Source organism: Triticum aestivum, chromosome 2A (genome assembly GCF_018294505.1).
Source record: "Triticum aestivum cultivar Chinese Spring chromosome 2A, IWGSC CS RefSeq v2.1, whole genome shotgun sequence".
NCBI classification, from domain to species: Eukaryota; Viridiplantae; Streptophyta; class Magnoliopsida; order Poales; family Poaceae; genus Triticum; species Triticum aestivum.
The window spans coordinates 724,229,596-724,244,557 of NC_057797.1; the positions used below are offsets into that span (position 1 = coordinate 724,229,596).

At 44.6% G+C, this 14,962-nt stretch overlaps 3 protein-coding genes, 1 non-coding gene and 2 pseudogenes across 5 annotated transcripts; 5 read left to right on the top strand and 1 right to left on the bottom strand.

Annotated features, from left to right (window-relative positions):
* Positions 1–3,766: 3,766 nt before the first annotated feature.
* LOC123190590 (tRNA 2'-phosphotransferase 1) lies at positions 3,767–7,881 on the top strand. The gene is made up of 8 exons (XM_044603261.1): positions 3,767–4,058; positions 5,044–5,416; positions 5,510–5,657; positions 5,873–5,962; positions 6,838–6,892; positions 6,968–7,090; positions 7,360–7,416; positions 7,503–7,881. The coding sequence occupies exons 2-8, from the start codon at positions 5,163–5,165 to the stop codon at positions 7,631–7,633; spliced, it is 858 nt and encodes a 285-aa protein (XP_044459196.1). The 5' UTR covers positions 3,767–4,058; positions 5,044–5,162; the 3' UTR covers positions 7,634–7,881.
* Positions 7,882–8,558: 677 nt separating this feature from the next.
* LOC123190591 (40S ribosomal protein S20) lies at positions 8,559–10,471 on the top strand. The gene is made up of 3 exons (XM_044603262.1): positions 8,559–8,848; positions 8,924–9,037; positions 10,075–10,471. The coding sequence occupies exons 1-3, from the start codon at positions 8,722–8,724 to the stop codon at positions 10,215–10,217; spliced, it is 384 nt and encodes a 127-aa protein (XP_044459197.1). The 5' UTR covers positions 8,559–8,721; the 3' UTR covers positions 10,218–10,471.
* On the top strand, positions 9,180–9,265 carry LOC123038392 (uncharacterized; annotated as a pseudogene).
* Positions 9,370–9,453, top strand: LOC123038389 (uncharacterized; annotated as a pseudogene).
* LOC123038388 (small nucleolar RNA SNORD36) lies at positions 9,628–9,707 on the top strand. Its single transcript, XR_006417835.1, has one exon. It is a non-coding gene; the product is annotated as a small nucleolar RNA SNORD36 (small nucleolar RNA).
* Positions 10,472–10,859: 388 nt separating the features above from the next.
* Positions 10,860–14,493, bottom strand: LOC123190589 (lipid phosphate phosphatase 2). 2 transcript variants are annotated; one of them, XM_044603259.1, is made up of 9 exons: positions 14,370–14,493; positions 14,098–14,191; positions 13,221–13,442; positions 13,033–13,120; positions 12,842–12,951; positions 12,618–12,711; positions 11,466–11,654; positions 11,300–11,359; positions 10,860–11,213 (listed from the first exon to the last, which is right to left on the bottom strand). In XM_044603259.1, exons 3-9 carry the CDS (start codon positions 13,434–13,436, stop codon positions 10,993–10,995), a joined length of 978 nt encoding a protein of 325 aa, XP_044459194.1. In that variant the 5' UTR covers positions 13,437–13,442; positions 14,098–14,191; positions 14,370–14,493; the 3' UTR covers positions 10,860–10,992. The 2 variants fall into 2 exon arrangements, with proteins under 2 accessions (XP_044459194.1, XP_044459195.1); XM_044603260.1 differs by having other exon boundaries at positions 14,098–14,479.
* Between the last annotated feature and the right edge of the window lie 469 nt (positions 14,494–14,962).

Consider the following 14,962-nt stretch of genomic DNA (forward strand, 5'->3'; position numbering starts at 1 on the left):
TCTTGGCACAGCCCTACTTCTCTCCCTCCCCGTCTCTCGTAGTGCTTGGCGAAGCCCTGCTGGAGTCCCACGCTCCTCCACCATCACCACGCCATCGTGCTGCTGCTGGACGGAGTCTTCCCCAACCTCTCCCTCTCTCCTTGCTGGATCAAGGCGCGGGAGACGTCACTGGGCTGTACGTGTGTTGAACGCGGAGGCGCCGTTGTTCGGTGCTTAGATTGGAATTGACCGCAATCTGAATCGCTGCGTGTACGACTCCACCAACCGCGTTCTTGCAACACTTCCGCTTAGCGATCTACAAGAGTATGTAGGTGCACTCCCCTTCCTCTCGTTGCTAGATTACTCCATAGATTGATCTTGGTGATGCGTAGAAAATTTTAAATTTCTGCTACGATACATATATTATACCTCGTAGTATATTTTTAGTGGAAAAATGACGATTGTTATTTGTTCTCATTATCAATTAGAACCATAATAATCAGTAAAGAAAAATACAAAAATGTCATGATACAAAAGATGAAGAAGTCATCATAATTCGCAAAGAACAACCAACACAAAGATTCACTATGTAGTGGTGTAGACACAATACATCCAAATATAGGGTTAGAAGATCTGCATCTGGAACACAATGGAAATGTCAAATCAACCTCGATAATAGGAGATACATTTTTCTCTTTTTGCGAAAAACTTCTAATTTATTCATCATTAATCATGATAGTACAACGAATACCAAAAATAATAAAAATTACATCCAGATCTGTAGACCACCTAGCGACGATGAAGCGAGCCAAAGGCACGCCGTCGTCATCGCCCCTCCCTCACTGGAGTCAGGCAAAACTTGTTCTAGTAGACAGTCAGAAGTCGTCGTGTTAAGGCCCTATAGGACCAGCGCACCAAAACAGCAACCGAGGTCGTTGAAGAGAAGTTTAGATCAGAAGGATCTAACCTGTAGACACACACGAACAAAGACCGGATCCATGTGGATCCACCGAAGACAAACGCCGACCGAATCCTGTGAGATCCGCCGGAAACAAATCTCCACACACCGTCTGATGACGCTAGAAGCACCAGTGGGACGGGGGCTAGGCAGGGAAAACCTTATTCCATCTTTAGAGAGCCACAACCATCTCTTCTCTCTGTGCAGGAAACAAACCCTAAGAAAACTCAGAAAAGCATCCAAAACCAAAGCCCTCCCACCGGCAAGAGTCGGGATCCATCATGCCTCCGTGGCCTCAAGGCCAAAGGACACGAGGCAGACTGACGCCGACGGGAGACAAGAGAAATCCTAGTGGCGGGGTGCTCCCTCGTGAGTTGGTACAATGCTAGCCACAGACGCACATTTGATTGCTAATAGGACATAAAATTGCAGGAGAATTGATAAATTTACCTAAATCATCATGGGCAGCAATGCAGGCTGCATCCACACAAGCAAGATGGTTGCAGTACTACTTGGGCCACCATTGTTGGCAGATTCCAAAGCTTAAATAAGATGGCAGGGGCGGGGGGAAGGGGAATCAATATGATCCTTTCATGAGCGGAGGAATATATATACACAAAATATAAACGGAAAAACATCTAGGTAACCCCAAACAATATAAGAACTTGAAGAAAGCAAACTCATAGGCTTGTCAAAAAAACTTCATTAATTTTAATTATACACCATAGTAAAATGTGAGTTCCAAAAATAAAAAAATAGAAGAAAAAATCACACCTCGGGCTCGCACCGTCAGAAAAAAAAAATATCCATGGGCACTAGCACCCAGGACATTTTTATAGGAGAAGCCCACCCAGATGAGATCGAGGAAAATTCGCCCCTGACAAAAGTCAAACTCCGGTCTGCAAGGTGCGCCACAGCGACCTTGCCACTAGGCTATTGACTAGTCCTCCACCGTCAGACTACCCATAGTGAGAGTAATATAAATGGTAACATCACACTTATCTAGACAAAATAGATGATGTGGCATATAATTAATAAAGAAAAAGAATCATGTAGTAACATAGCTAGTTACTGTAAGGGCATATACAATGGTGCTATCTTAGGAGTGCCACATAGGATAAACGATGAGGTGGAGGAGAGAGAACTCATAAGAGAAGGCTTGTCTTCTCTTATTTAAGATAAGACAAGAGATGATCTCTTAGCACAATATGTCTCACCACATTTTTAGGAATTGCTAGTTATTGAAGATAAGGCTAAGAGATGACCCATTGTAGACATTTTTCTTTGTCATCTCTAAATTACATGCAAAACTTAAGATAAGACTATCTTATCAACCATTGTACATGCCCCAACATCACACATATCAAAAAAGATGAGTCTATAACATAATAAATGAAGTGATGCATGCCACAACACATATGTTACCACCCACTGTATAGATAGTAATATAGACTAGTAACATATGCATGCGAAAGTGACTAGGAGCACTCGGCGACTACCCCCTGGAATCTGTTCCATCAATTCTCCTCGGGATCCGAAATCACTATATTAGCTGTTTTGTATTTAGACATTCTTCCTCGCGTGTTTATCATGCACTGCAGTGTATGTCCGTACTAAAGTTTACGCGTTTCTGTTCCTAGGCAAAGAAACTTCTGTCCAAATGCGAGACTGCCCACATGCACCATCTCCCCAACCACCAACTTCCCAACTACCAAACATTGTTAAATATAGACAATAAATCAAGTAATCATTGAGTCTTAAAGCACTGTCTGCCCCCATTAGACGGACTATGTAATTCCAATTACCATGCAATTTATTTAATATTTCATGTTCCGCATCTACTCATTTGCAATACTAATATCATTTTCACTTTAGCAAATCTTTATTTATTTCCTTTTCTCTCCGTCACTCTGCTACACTCCCCTCGAATTATTAAAATAAAATTGCATGTACTCATCTGCTAGGACTTATTTGTTACACAAATTGATTTTTCTTAAACCTCAAATTAAAGGTCCGTCTGTACTGTCATATAACTAATCGACGTAATAACCTTTATCACACACAGGTCAAATATCTCATTTCGTCCCGTGCACAGCATGCATCCAGCCCTTTGCTCACAACTACCATGCAAACATTAAATGACTGCAGAAATTACACGCCAATTCAATGTACCATGTCCCACCATGCTGACCAGCCAACACTCCATCGCTTTACCACAATAAAAGCAGTTTCAACAATCTTTTTAGTGAGCGGGTTGTGCAGTAAGAATATGAATGATTTTCTTTAAAAACAAGCTAGTTTACCTTCCATGGAAGCCGTTTTCCAGATCTAGCGAGCCGTTTCGTGGATCGAGCTGGGGATCTGGCGACGGAATCATATCTTTTCTCCAAGATCTACAACTCCTCGGACTTGTACCAAAACAATATCTCTTGTCTGGTTAAAGAAAAGGGATAGTAGATCGTTGTGGAAGAAGAACAGTATGATTCGTTGAGAACTTTCTTCCCTCTCCTCAGATCTGGCAATGCATTCTTCCTGGGGTCGGGCTTAACTCGTGAAGGTATATGCATGAGTGTTAAATTGATTATGATGGCTGAACTGTACAGTGCTCTAATGGGTCCCTATGCAGTTGCAGTTAATGCCGATGGACAGGTACAAATTGTTCAAGAATAAGCTACAGGTCGTGTATAGCCAGGAAAAACTATTTTACAATTATGTTGCACACATCCCGAGACAGTGCAGCAGCGGACATGATTTCGATGGGTGGAGTCGCCGAGTGCTCTAGGTTACTCCCGACCGTGGTCTCAGGAAAAGAGAAGAAGAAAAATCGCACCTCGGGCTGGCTCGGTCGGAAAAACGTCGAGAAAAAAGGAGAGAAGAAAAAAGAATTGCGGCTCGGGCACGCAGGATTTGTCCCCCCTCGCGTCGCATCTCCCCCAACCCTCTCGCTCCGCCGCCGACCGCCCGCACGCCGCTCCTCCGCCGCGCGCGCTCTCCTCCTGCGTCGCCTCCCACGCCGTCCCGTCGGATGCCGCGCGCGCTCCCCTCCGCCGCGCGTGCCCGACCCCTCCTCCTCCGCCGCCGCCGCGGCCTCGTTCTTCCAGGCCCGGTAGGAGCCCGTGAGGTGCGTCCGTCGAGCTTATCTACCGCCGCTTCCTGCTTCTGAACCTAGCGAGACTTGTCTGCATACTTTGTTCGTTAGTTTACCACATGGCGTCCCTTCAGCCGAGCGCCTCAGGCTGATGCCCCACCTTGCTTCTATGTCCAGCATAGCAGTGTTCACTTTCTTAGAACTTTACAAGATTGATTGATGTCTGGGGTTTCATCTGTGTTTTACTTGTTATAGACTATTGTACTTGCTAATGTAATCACTAGGCCTACGGGTAGTTTTGTCTGGCTTTCTTTTTTTGTATTACTACTAGTTTCTGAAGAAAGAGCGACTTGATTCTCATATATACTCTGAACATACATACATCTACCATGTGTCGTAGTGTTATCTCATTCTTGCAGTCTGTATTTCCAGGCCACGTAGTAACTGCAACCATAATGTCATAAAAATTCTGACAGAAAAATTCAAGTAGGTTCACATGGTGTGTTTACTACTCCCTCCGTTCCTAAATATTTGTCTTTTTAGATATTTCAAATAGACTACCATATACAGATGTACATAGACATATTTTAGAGTGCAGATTCACTCATTTTGCTCCGTATGTATTCACTTGTTGAAATCTCTAGAAAGACAAATATTTAGGAACGGAGGGAGTATGTCACAAGGTTAAGTTAAGATTCAGTTGACACACTTAACAAATAAAAAGATAATTGTGCTGCGAGCATTATGCTGGCTGCTATTCACTTTATAACCTTTTCTTTTTAGCATTCGAAAGCGTACGTGGAATTTGAAAATTTGTTATTGACAACATTCTATGTTTGTAATCTTCCAGGTTACCGTAGATGTATGTATTGACAACAAATAAAAGAGAGAAATTGTGCTGTGAACATTAATTTGGTTGCTATTCACTTTTGCAACTTCTCCTGTTTAGCTTTTGAAATTATATATGTGGAATTTGAATTTTTGTAATTGATAACAGTCCATGTCTTTAATCTTCCAGGCTACCGTAGCGCAAGCCCAGGCAGCAACCCGGCCCAGCTCACCCGTCTTCATCAGCAGGGGTTGTCCGGCCGCCACCGCGCGTCGCCGGTCGTGTCACCGCCGCCACTTCCGCTGCTTATGAGAGCCCTCACTGCCGCCACAATCTCCTCCCCGATACGCGCCCTCCTCCTCCACCACCCCTCCTTCCGCTCAACCCTCCGCCTCCCTCTCACCATGAACCCCTCCTCCTCCTCTGGCTACCGCTCCAATGCTGCCGCCTTTGCCTCCACGCACCAGCTGCGTGGCGGCCGTGGCGGTGGCAGGCGACCGGGTGGACGTGGCGATGGCGGTGGCGACGGCGGAAACCGCATCGACGCCCTCGGCCGCCTCCTGTAATACACTGGCACAAAGCCCCAGGTCCCCTCTCTGCAGTCGCGTTGATGCTAGCCGGGTACTCACTAGTGCTTCTGTGCTTCTCTTCTCAGGACGAGGGTCTTGCGGCACATGGCGCCGGAGCTGAGGCTGAACATGAGGAGCGACGGGTATGTGCGGGTCCGCGACCTGCTCCGCCTCAACCTGGAGACCTTCGCCAAGGTTCCGCTCAACTCCCACACGGTGGATGAAATCAGGGAGGTAATATTGCTCATGCCTCATCTTCCTGCTTAACAGTAGACGATCTTTCTAAGCACCCTGGTGTACTTGTGTCTGCTACATGTTTTCATCTTGTTAGCTATCACCTTGAACTTAAATTGGGAAATATCTGTAAGTTGTAAAATTAATCAGGTTACTATTGAACTTGTTGTGAGCTGTAAGACGATTTGAGTAAAATTCTGCAATTTTGCATGTAGGCGGTCAGGCGAGACAACAAGCAGAGGTTTGGTCTGTTGGAGGAGGATGGCGAGCTGCTGATTCGAGCTAACCAGGGGCACACTGTGACAGTATGTTCTCTGCCTGAACCCCCCTGCACTAATGTATTCTTTTTTCTACAAGTATGGTGTGTTTATCATGTTCATGATCATCTGCCTTGTAACCATTGCTTTTCTGTAACTTCTGAGAAAATTAGACATATAAAAGGAGCCCTAATAGTGGCATGCACCCTCTTGGGATTTTCATACAGACTTTTTCGAATCAATTCCATATGGGGCATTGTGTGCTTTAGCTCGAGATGTGAATGTTTTTACAGTAATATAATCTCGGTGGTAGTTTTCCTATTGTTAACTAGTCATAAGAATTATACTGTCGGTCCTTGTTGGCCCGTACTAGGAATGAAGTTGCAATTCATCGTGCTGATAATGGCTTGGATTTATCCTGGTCTGGCTTCCTCGATGTGCTATACAGGCATACAGCGATAGTGTATATTCTTCTTTAGCACTACGGTTGAGCTTCCATGTTAGTAATTAAGATTTAAGACACTCCTGTCCTCTCTGATGCCTAAGCTATTACAGGATTGTACTAATGTAGCTTTGTAACCTGTGGGTATGTTTTGAAAGAAATCATATCTGATCTTAAGTCAGAGAATACAATCAACTTATCTTTTAGCGACTTGTCTTCATTGTTACATGTTCCCTCACAGTTCTTGAGGTCATATGCGAAATACCCTAATTTAATCAGAAGACACATAATTCCAATCTTCATTCCTATTTTTGCATATTTCTGGGAGCAGAGTTCCTGTTCTGTTTCCGTGTTGAGGTGGTTTGTGGCATGTGATCTGCTACCCTATTCTAGCATCAAGTGAATTTATTTGCAAGTAACTAGCCTAGTGGAATTAGCGAATCATGTTTGCCATTATAATAATCAAGTAAACCTCTTGCAGACTGTTACATCAGAGAGCTTGTTGAAACCAATTCTATCGGCTGATGAAGTCTCAGGTATTTGATTTTAACACTCGTGTTTGCATCCTCTCCTGAATGGCTGGCGTTTGTGCTAATTTTTTCTATCCACAGTCTGTGTCCATGGAACTTACAGGAAAAATGTTGATTCAATATTGAAATATGGGCTTAAACGTATGGCAAGACTACATGTACATTTCTCAAGTGGTTTACCATCAGATGGAGGTGTTATTAGTGGTACGATTTTCCATTTCAAACATACTATTATTGAGTTTATTCTTATGGAAACAAGTAGAAGGACTAAAGCTGTTCTTCCAAGTAAAATCATACTGAAAATTATCCATATTTATCTTTCCAATGTAAATCTGATGTGCTCCCAGTTATTGCGGTTCTCCATTATTTAGGTGCATCATCAACTCATACCCGATAATTATTTATTCCCATCTTGCGGTCCAATTTTTCTTCCACCTCTGCCTTGTCATGGACTAACGGTTTGTCTTCTTCAGGTATGCGGAGTGGCGCAAACATATTGATATATTTGAATGTCAGAAAGGCACTCCAAGGTATGACTGCCGCATGTAAATACCAGCAAATCATTTGGGTTCTCTAGACTAGAGGCTAACATTTGATTTCTGAATTTGTTTCTCAGACGGGATGAAGCTATACATCTCAGACAACAAGGTGATACTGACGGAGGGCTTCGACGGCGTTGTCCCCGTCAAGTACTTCGAGAAGATCGAAACATGGCCAGGACGTGCACCGATACCGTTCCAGAGGTAGAAGAGACCTTACCGTAGCACTGGAGTCCCGCACGGCCTCCCGCTCAGCGAAAACTTGGAATGAATGCGCTGCACGACAGGATTCTCCTTGCCGAAAAGGAAATCAACCGTGTTGTAATATCTGAAAGAGTTTCGTCATGTAACCCTGGTATATCCGTATATGAGAGGGAGCATTATTCTGCTGCTGGTTGTGCAAAACCTGTGTATGATGATGATTTCCAGATGTTATGGAGTAGCAAATTTTGTTTATGATGTGTAGATCTGCGAAGTTTCATTCAAAAATATGTAAATTTTGCATGCATTCCACGGCGGTTTCAAAAAAATATGTAGAATTTGCGTAAAGCGATTTCTGCTCGCCTGTCCTATCTGCAATTTTGTTTTTGTTTTTGGTGCGTTTTGGGCTCTGGCATAGTGTGACCACGAGAATCCTCTGATTTATTGGCAACGGCGAAAACTATGTTTTTTGCTTCCTTTTTTTGTGGGGGGATGGTGTGGACTGCTGAATTTTTTTGGGGAGGGGGGGAGGGGGTGGGGGCGCTGCTGAATTTTCAAACTTTTGTTCATTACTGTGTTGTCTGAATTTTTACCACGCCACAGTTATAACAATCTGTTTCCTTCAGTTTAGGATGCCCCCGAGTTGGTACTTTTTCTCCCACAGTCTTGCTAACCAGTCTTCGATAAGTTTCATCTTGAGCTCACTGATAAAGAATGAAGCACACTGCTTTGAGACCAGCTCAGCTTCTCTCAGTTATGCATTGTTCATTTTGTAGAGCAATTTACAGTAGTCCCTCCGAAGAAGATCTGCTTCTATTTTTTTAGGAAAAAAGAAAAGAAGATCGGCTTATTGGGCCGCCAGGCTGCGTTCTTTTACGACGGGCGGCCCAGCGCAATTCTGGAAGCCCGCTAAGTCTCCACGCCAGCCCAAGCCCATGCCTCCTCCCACCACAGACACAGCCTCCTCTACATAAAGCGCCCCCAGCAAACCCTAGCGAGCTCCACCCCCAGCGCCGCCGCCGCCTCCTCTGCGCCCCAAACCCTAGCTCGCCCGCAGCGCCGCGGCCTCCTCCCTCCCATCCTCCACCGGCAGCCATGGCGACGGAGCTGGCCTACGCGCCGCCCATGAAGTCGGGCAAGCTCGGGTTCGAGGGAACCCAGGAGGTGCAGCACCGCATCCGCATCACCCTCTCCTCCAAGTCCGTCAAGAACCTCGAGAAGGGTCAGTGCCCCATCCGATCCCTTCTCTTGCTTCTTCACCGTTCGTCTCCGATCTGATGCGTTTGTGCGTGTGCAGTGTGCTCGGATCTGGTGAAGGGCGCCAAGGAGAAGCAGCTCAAGGTCAAGGGCCCCGTCAGGATGCCCACCAAGGTGCTCAACATCACCACCAGGAAGTCCCCCTGTGGAGAAGGTTGGTAGCCACCTCCCTACCTCTCTGCCTGATCCCATTTTTATTTTGCCTACATGCCGTGCATCGTATCAGTTCCTGGTAGTCCATGTCAGTAAGGACGTGTCTTTGGTTTGAATTGCTGGTACGTTGATGGTGGCGTGCTGAGCAGAGGATGTGAAACATTTAGACCGCTGAGGCCTTTCCGGTCTTTGATGATCTAAAAATCGAGCTTTTTAAAACTGATGCCTGGCATGCCATCAATCAACGTACTGCTTTGTTCTTGTGTATCTGAGATGCAGCTCTATTACAGTGGTAATAATGTAGAGTAGTTGCATATGAACCGTTTGTCAGCTGAGCACGTGATGTTACAAGGAGATGCTACTGAGATGTCCCATCGTTGAAGTATCTTAAACCGAGCTTTTTAAAACTGATGCTTGGTTCATTCGGTGCTAAGTTAGATTACGAGTATCGTTCTTGGTTGTTGGTCATCCTACATGTTGGTCATCTGTTTGTAAATTGAAATCTATTGCACACTGAATCTAGCAGTGATCCTATCCATGACAGTTTGTCATGTGCGATGTTGATTTTCTGTTTATGTTTTATGATGGGCTGGTCAGATGATGCTGAAACAACATATTCCTGAGATTTTCTTTGAGGAATACAAAATCGAGCTTTTTAAGACTGATGGCTAGCCTGTCTTGTGATTATTTTCTTCTTTGTACCTGTTCCTTCTAGCAGGCAATGCGAGTAATGTGTTAAGTTCAGTCCTCCTCACATTTTTTAACCAGTATGGCATGATTGTAGCTTATGTTCCAATTGGTTTTAACCAGTTAGCATCTTATCTTACCAAGAATGAAGCATTTGCAATTAGTAGATGGGCTGAGCAAATGATGATGCATATGATTAGTCTGATCCATTTGATGTTTCAAAATCGAGCTTTTTAAACCTGATGCTCATCACAAATCAGTTTTCTGTTAATCTTGCTGTGCATTTTTTCGTTGAAATAAAATTTTGAGATGAACTCAGTCTAACTACTTGTTCTTGGTCTGGGAAAACAGGTACCAACACCTGGGATCGGTTTGAGATGCGGGTGCACAAGAGGGTGATCGACCTCGTCAGCTCCCCCGACGTCGTCAAGCAGATCACCTCGATCACCATTGAGCCCGGCGTCGAGGTCGAAGTGACCATCAGCGACCAGTAGTTATGCTACCCCATGATATGTGCCTTTAAATCTTTTTACAAGGGTGGAGAGACACCAGCGTACCAAGATATTTTGAAACTTTCTGTAGTATGAGAACTGGGTTTTGTATGACTAGGTTCTTTGCTTCGTGATTCTAAGTGCCTACTGTCCTAAATTATCTGTCAATTTTCGTTCGTTGCCCTGTTGTGTGTGCCGGGTTGAATGTTTATACATGGATCGCTATTTATCTATGAGATTTGGTAACGTTTCCTTGATATCTTCAGTGATTTGTGTTTGACAGTGTGGAAGATTTTCTGAACTGTATTACATTGAAATATACAAAACAGCAGCAAAATTTGGTAGTACTTAGAGAATCCCTGCATGTTAGCAAAATTTTCTGATTATACATCTTTGGATAACAAACCAGTTGATCTGAGCAGCCAATCAATAGCACAGGTTGAAAAAGCAATCATATATACATACTGCTTGCTGAAAAAGCAAGAAATAATTACTAGCACTGACTAGGTAATGTACCACGCCAGATCCTCACTTGCCTAACCATCCAATCAACCTCTAACAAACAAATGGTGAATCCCCCCCCCCCCCCCCCCCCCCCCCCCCCCCCCCACACACAAACGCACACATACATACAAAACACCAGCAGGTCAATAACACACCAATCAAACCAAAGTGTGCATGAGAAAAACAGCTCCCAGACAGCCGCCTGCGACGTGCATCGAAAACGTAAGCCCACGGACGGTCGTTGTAGTTAGGGTATCGCTGGATCCTTCCACTCCTAGTTTTCATCATATTTTAGGGCGTCTCTCAGGGCGACCCCGCCCCGGCCTTGCCCTTCTTCTACCGTCTCCTCCGTGGGCCGCACGGCGTCTCTCAGGGCGATCCCACCCTCACCTTGCCCTTCTTCCACCGTCTCCTCTGTCGGCCGCACGCTGAAGGAGTTTGCTGCAATGCCCGCCTCGGCTAGCTGGAGGGTGTTGTACGCGTAAGGCCACAATCCTGCAATGGAAATCAGTACTTGCTAAGTATTTATCACTGAGAAACCACGGAAGACTCGAAACTCGATTGGTAAAGGGAGGAGGCACCGTCTGTGTCGAAAGGATATGGGAAAAATTGCAGGTAACAGAACGAGGCCACTGTGAGACCTGCAAAGGGCAACAGGAGAATAATTTTTTTTATTAATCAACTATGGGCGTCTAGAAGGTCATCTGTATAACTAATTTACGCAACAACGACAAATGGCAGACAAACCTATGATAGCTCCAGCAAACACATCTTGCCAGTGGTGCCAGTAGTCATCCACTCGAGAAACGGCAACGAGCGCAGCAGTAAGTAGAGGCAGAACAATGATGCACAGCTTTGCGATATGGCCTTTACGATCAAAAACTGCGATTTTCCCAGTTAAGTACCACGTGAGGAAGCCCAGGCCGGCGAAAGACCCTGGAATAGATTGATTATTAGCACAAGGTGAAAGAAAACAGGTTATTATATCGACGGTCTAGTTAGGTGATCTAGCCATGACCTATTTGACGCAATTGTAACAACACTACAACATATATAGATTGTACATGTGGGTAATAAAAGACTGAGACCCCTACTGAATTGGCCTGAAAACATATTGATTTTACCTAGAAAAATGCTTCTGCCAGGACTCGCATTTCACCACACAGGGCATGTTTTGGCTGCAACCTTGAGACAAGGCTAAGGCTAGGCCAATTTTGTGGGGTCTCTAATCAAACACATGACTTATGTGCATTGTCCATTACAAGATGTATATATATACCTCCACAAAATGGTACACATGACAAACCCAATGTTTTTATGCCGTGGAGTAGTTCCAGAACTAGTTACCACACAACTACTACACCAAGCAGCAACCAAAGCATCTAAACTGAAATGGGGCACTTCCTGGTTCGCTGCCACATCGCACCAACGTAGCCAATGCCAGGCTGTCTTATGCCCAATTGTGGCCTAGCCACCCATCAGAGTTCCCCTGGTTCAATGACTGCCACTAAGGCCTTGTACAATGCAAGGTGCTTAGAGTGCTTCGGAAAATAAACCAAGTTTTTCTTAAGCACCAGTGCTTATTTCTACAGGAGGGATGCCTAATTAAGCATCTAGCCTCTACAAATAAGCACCGGTGCTTGAGGAAAAACTGGTTTATTTCTCTACTAGGCACCTTGCATTGTACAAGGCCTCCAAAGCCAGCTAACACAAGCAGCCCAACCAACCGCAAAAACACAGGTACCATCACTTATTCCCAGGTCCCAGCATGGTTTGTGTCAAAAAGGATTATCACAAGGGTGTAAAAAACAACTTCAAGTATCTAACTGAGTTTTAAAGAATTCCATAGGCATAGCTGACCAAATGCCTGACACCAGTATTACCAATTAAATGACTTACATGATGCGTGTCCACTTGGGAAGCTCTTGTGACCTTCCTTGATGACACTCTTCTCCCCATGGCACAGAACGCCAGTAGTAACATTATCATAAAGCTGAAAAAGAGTCCTTCGATGAGTTTTGGTCAAATATGGGCTCCATAGATGATAAGAACTGAACAATGAGCAGGTCAACAAAGATAAACTTGTGACTGGAAAAAGTGAAGTTCTTGGCTAGTAATCTTACATCCTTTCCATCTGGGAAACAGCGCCAGAAGAAATCAGGACGTGGTCGGCCAACTCCATCCTTAATTGCATCAGTAATCACCGCAGTTATGAGCACCGAATAAAGAATACCTACAAAAATATACGTGTTTCGAATTATTTCTTGCACATACAATATCAACATATTCATATGCCTAAGAATATGTTAGATACCCAGAATGCCATGGTGCAAATCATAGAAATTCTTCTTCTTGAAGTAAATTCCACCAAAGATGGCACAGGGTAAGACAATTCCAATGACCTGCAAATCATGTGAGTTACAAAAATGGGACTATCTTTTCGAATGGCACAAAAATGATGTAAACAATGGAAAGTCCAAAATTAGCAGCACAAGAACACACCGGAACAGCCCAAAAGGGCACAGTATTGCCCTGTAAGGGATATCTCAAGTCAGTCATCATGTCCTTCCCAACGAAACGGTGAAAAGGCTCAATTATATTCAACAATCCATCTATGACAGCAAGGAGGACAAGTATTATCCAGTCATACATGTGGAGTCTTGCAATTTTGGCTCCATGGGACTTTATAGTGTAACGGCTTAACTGTATATCTGCCATTATGTCCTATAAATAACAAAGGGAGCAAGACAAAGAATTGTTGAGTAAAGTTGCAATAGTTACAAGATAGACTGGATGTAATACAACTATGATTAATTAAATGAAAGGTAAAAAAAAAGCAAAAAAAAAGGATTAAAAACGAAAACAGGAGCACAATACTTGCATTTCTGATGAAGACAATGTTATTCTGTTTGACTGGCTTCTGTAATAATTCTGTGTTCCTGTATTTCCTCAGTTTATTTGTACACACGATGCTCCTAGAATTCCAAATAACTTGCAACCTTGATTGGAAAATGATCATATGTACAGGCTATAGTTTCCAATTATCAAGGAGTGCGCGAAGCGTGGGCATACAAGGTTGCCATGACCCATGCCAAGATGGGACAGGTAAGTTGTTCAGCAGGTCACACATTCTTGTTGAATACTCCCTCCGTCGGGAAAAATTTGTTCCTCAAATTGATGTATCTAGCACCAAGTCAGTGCAAACTTTTTCGGGGGGAGGGAGCATAAATTAACATATTTGTGTCGTTGTAAAACCATGGACATTCTATGCTGGCAATTCGGCAATATTTACTGTAGATGACAAGTCAACAGCATGGAGATTCTCTGCAAAGCACTAGTACTAAGAGGAAGATTAGGATTCAAGGGCGGGCCAAATAACCTGGAATTTGGGGGAGGAAATCAAGCTGCTGCCGTGAAGCTCATGGGCGCGTCAGCACCGTCTTGTCTCGTCTCCGAAGCTCCTGCTCCTGCTCCTGCAGCGGGAAAGCACGCCTAAAGAAATGCGCCAAGGACCCGCCCCCGCTACTGCCACGCCGCCGGCAAGAAGCAGCAGCCCCGCCACCGCGCGCTGCCGGCCAAGCTCGGGCTTGCTCCGCCTGCCCCGCTCGCGAGAAGAACGGAGGGAGGGAGAAGAGAAAGCGAGGGACTCACTCATGTAGTCCGGCCGCCGGCGGAGGCCCAGATGCGCGCCGCCGCGCGGGTCGTCGGGAGACGAGAATCGATGGGCGGTTCGGGGTGGGGGAAAGTATCTGGGCCGTCTACCAAAGCATCCCCTGCTTATTTGCTTTCTTTAAATAAATTTCTCGAGTGTTGATTGTTTTTTTTGTTCTTTTTGAGATAGCTACCCGCTCAGTTTTAAATTTCCCGAGTGGATACTAGACTTCACCAATACTCCACGTATGATAAATTGTTTATAAAACAAATTTATCCATCTACCATCGAGTCGGATGCGGATTTTTGGAACCTTGGTCTAGGCACACCCGCTTAGAAAAAAAACAATTTAAAAATAGTAAAAAAATATCTAGGCAAAATACTCGGATGTGCCGAGAGCGAGAAGGTCGGGCTTCCTTGAGAAGATGATCTTCCTCTTTCGAATTATATGGATAACAGACTCAGTTCTCACTTTTATTACATCCATGAATGAAGAGATACACCACTTCCTCGAAACTATAACTGCTCGTATCATAACAAAAAAATTGGATTTGCTTCCCCACTTCCTCAAGGGGATTCGTACATTGAATGAG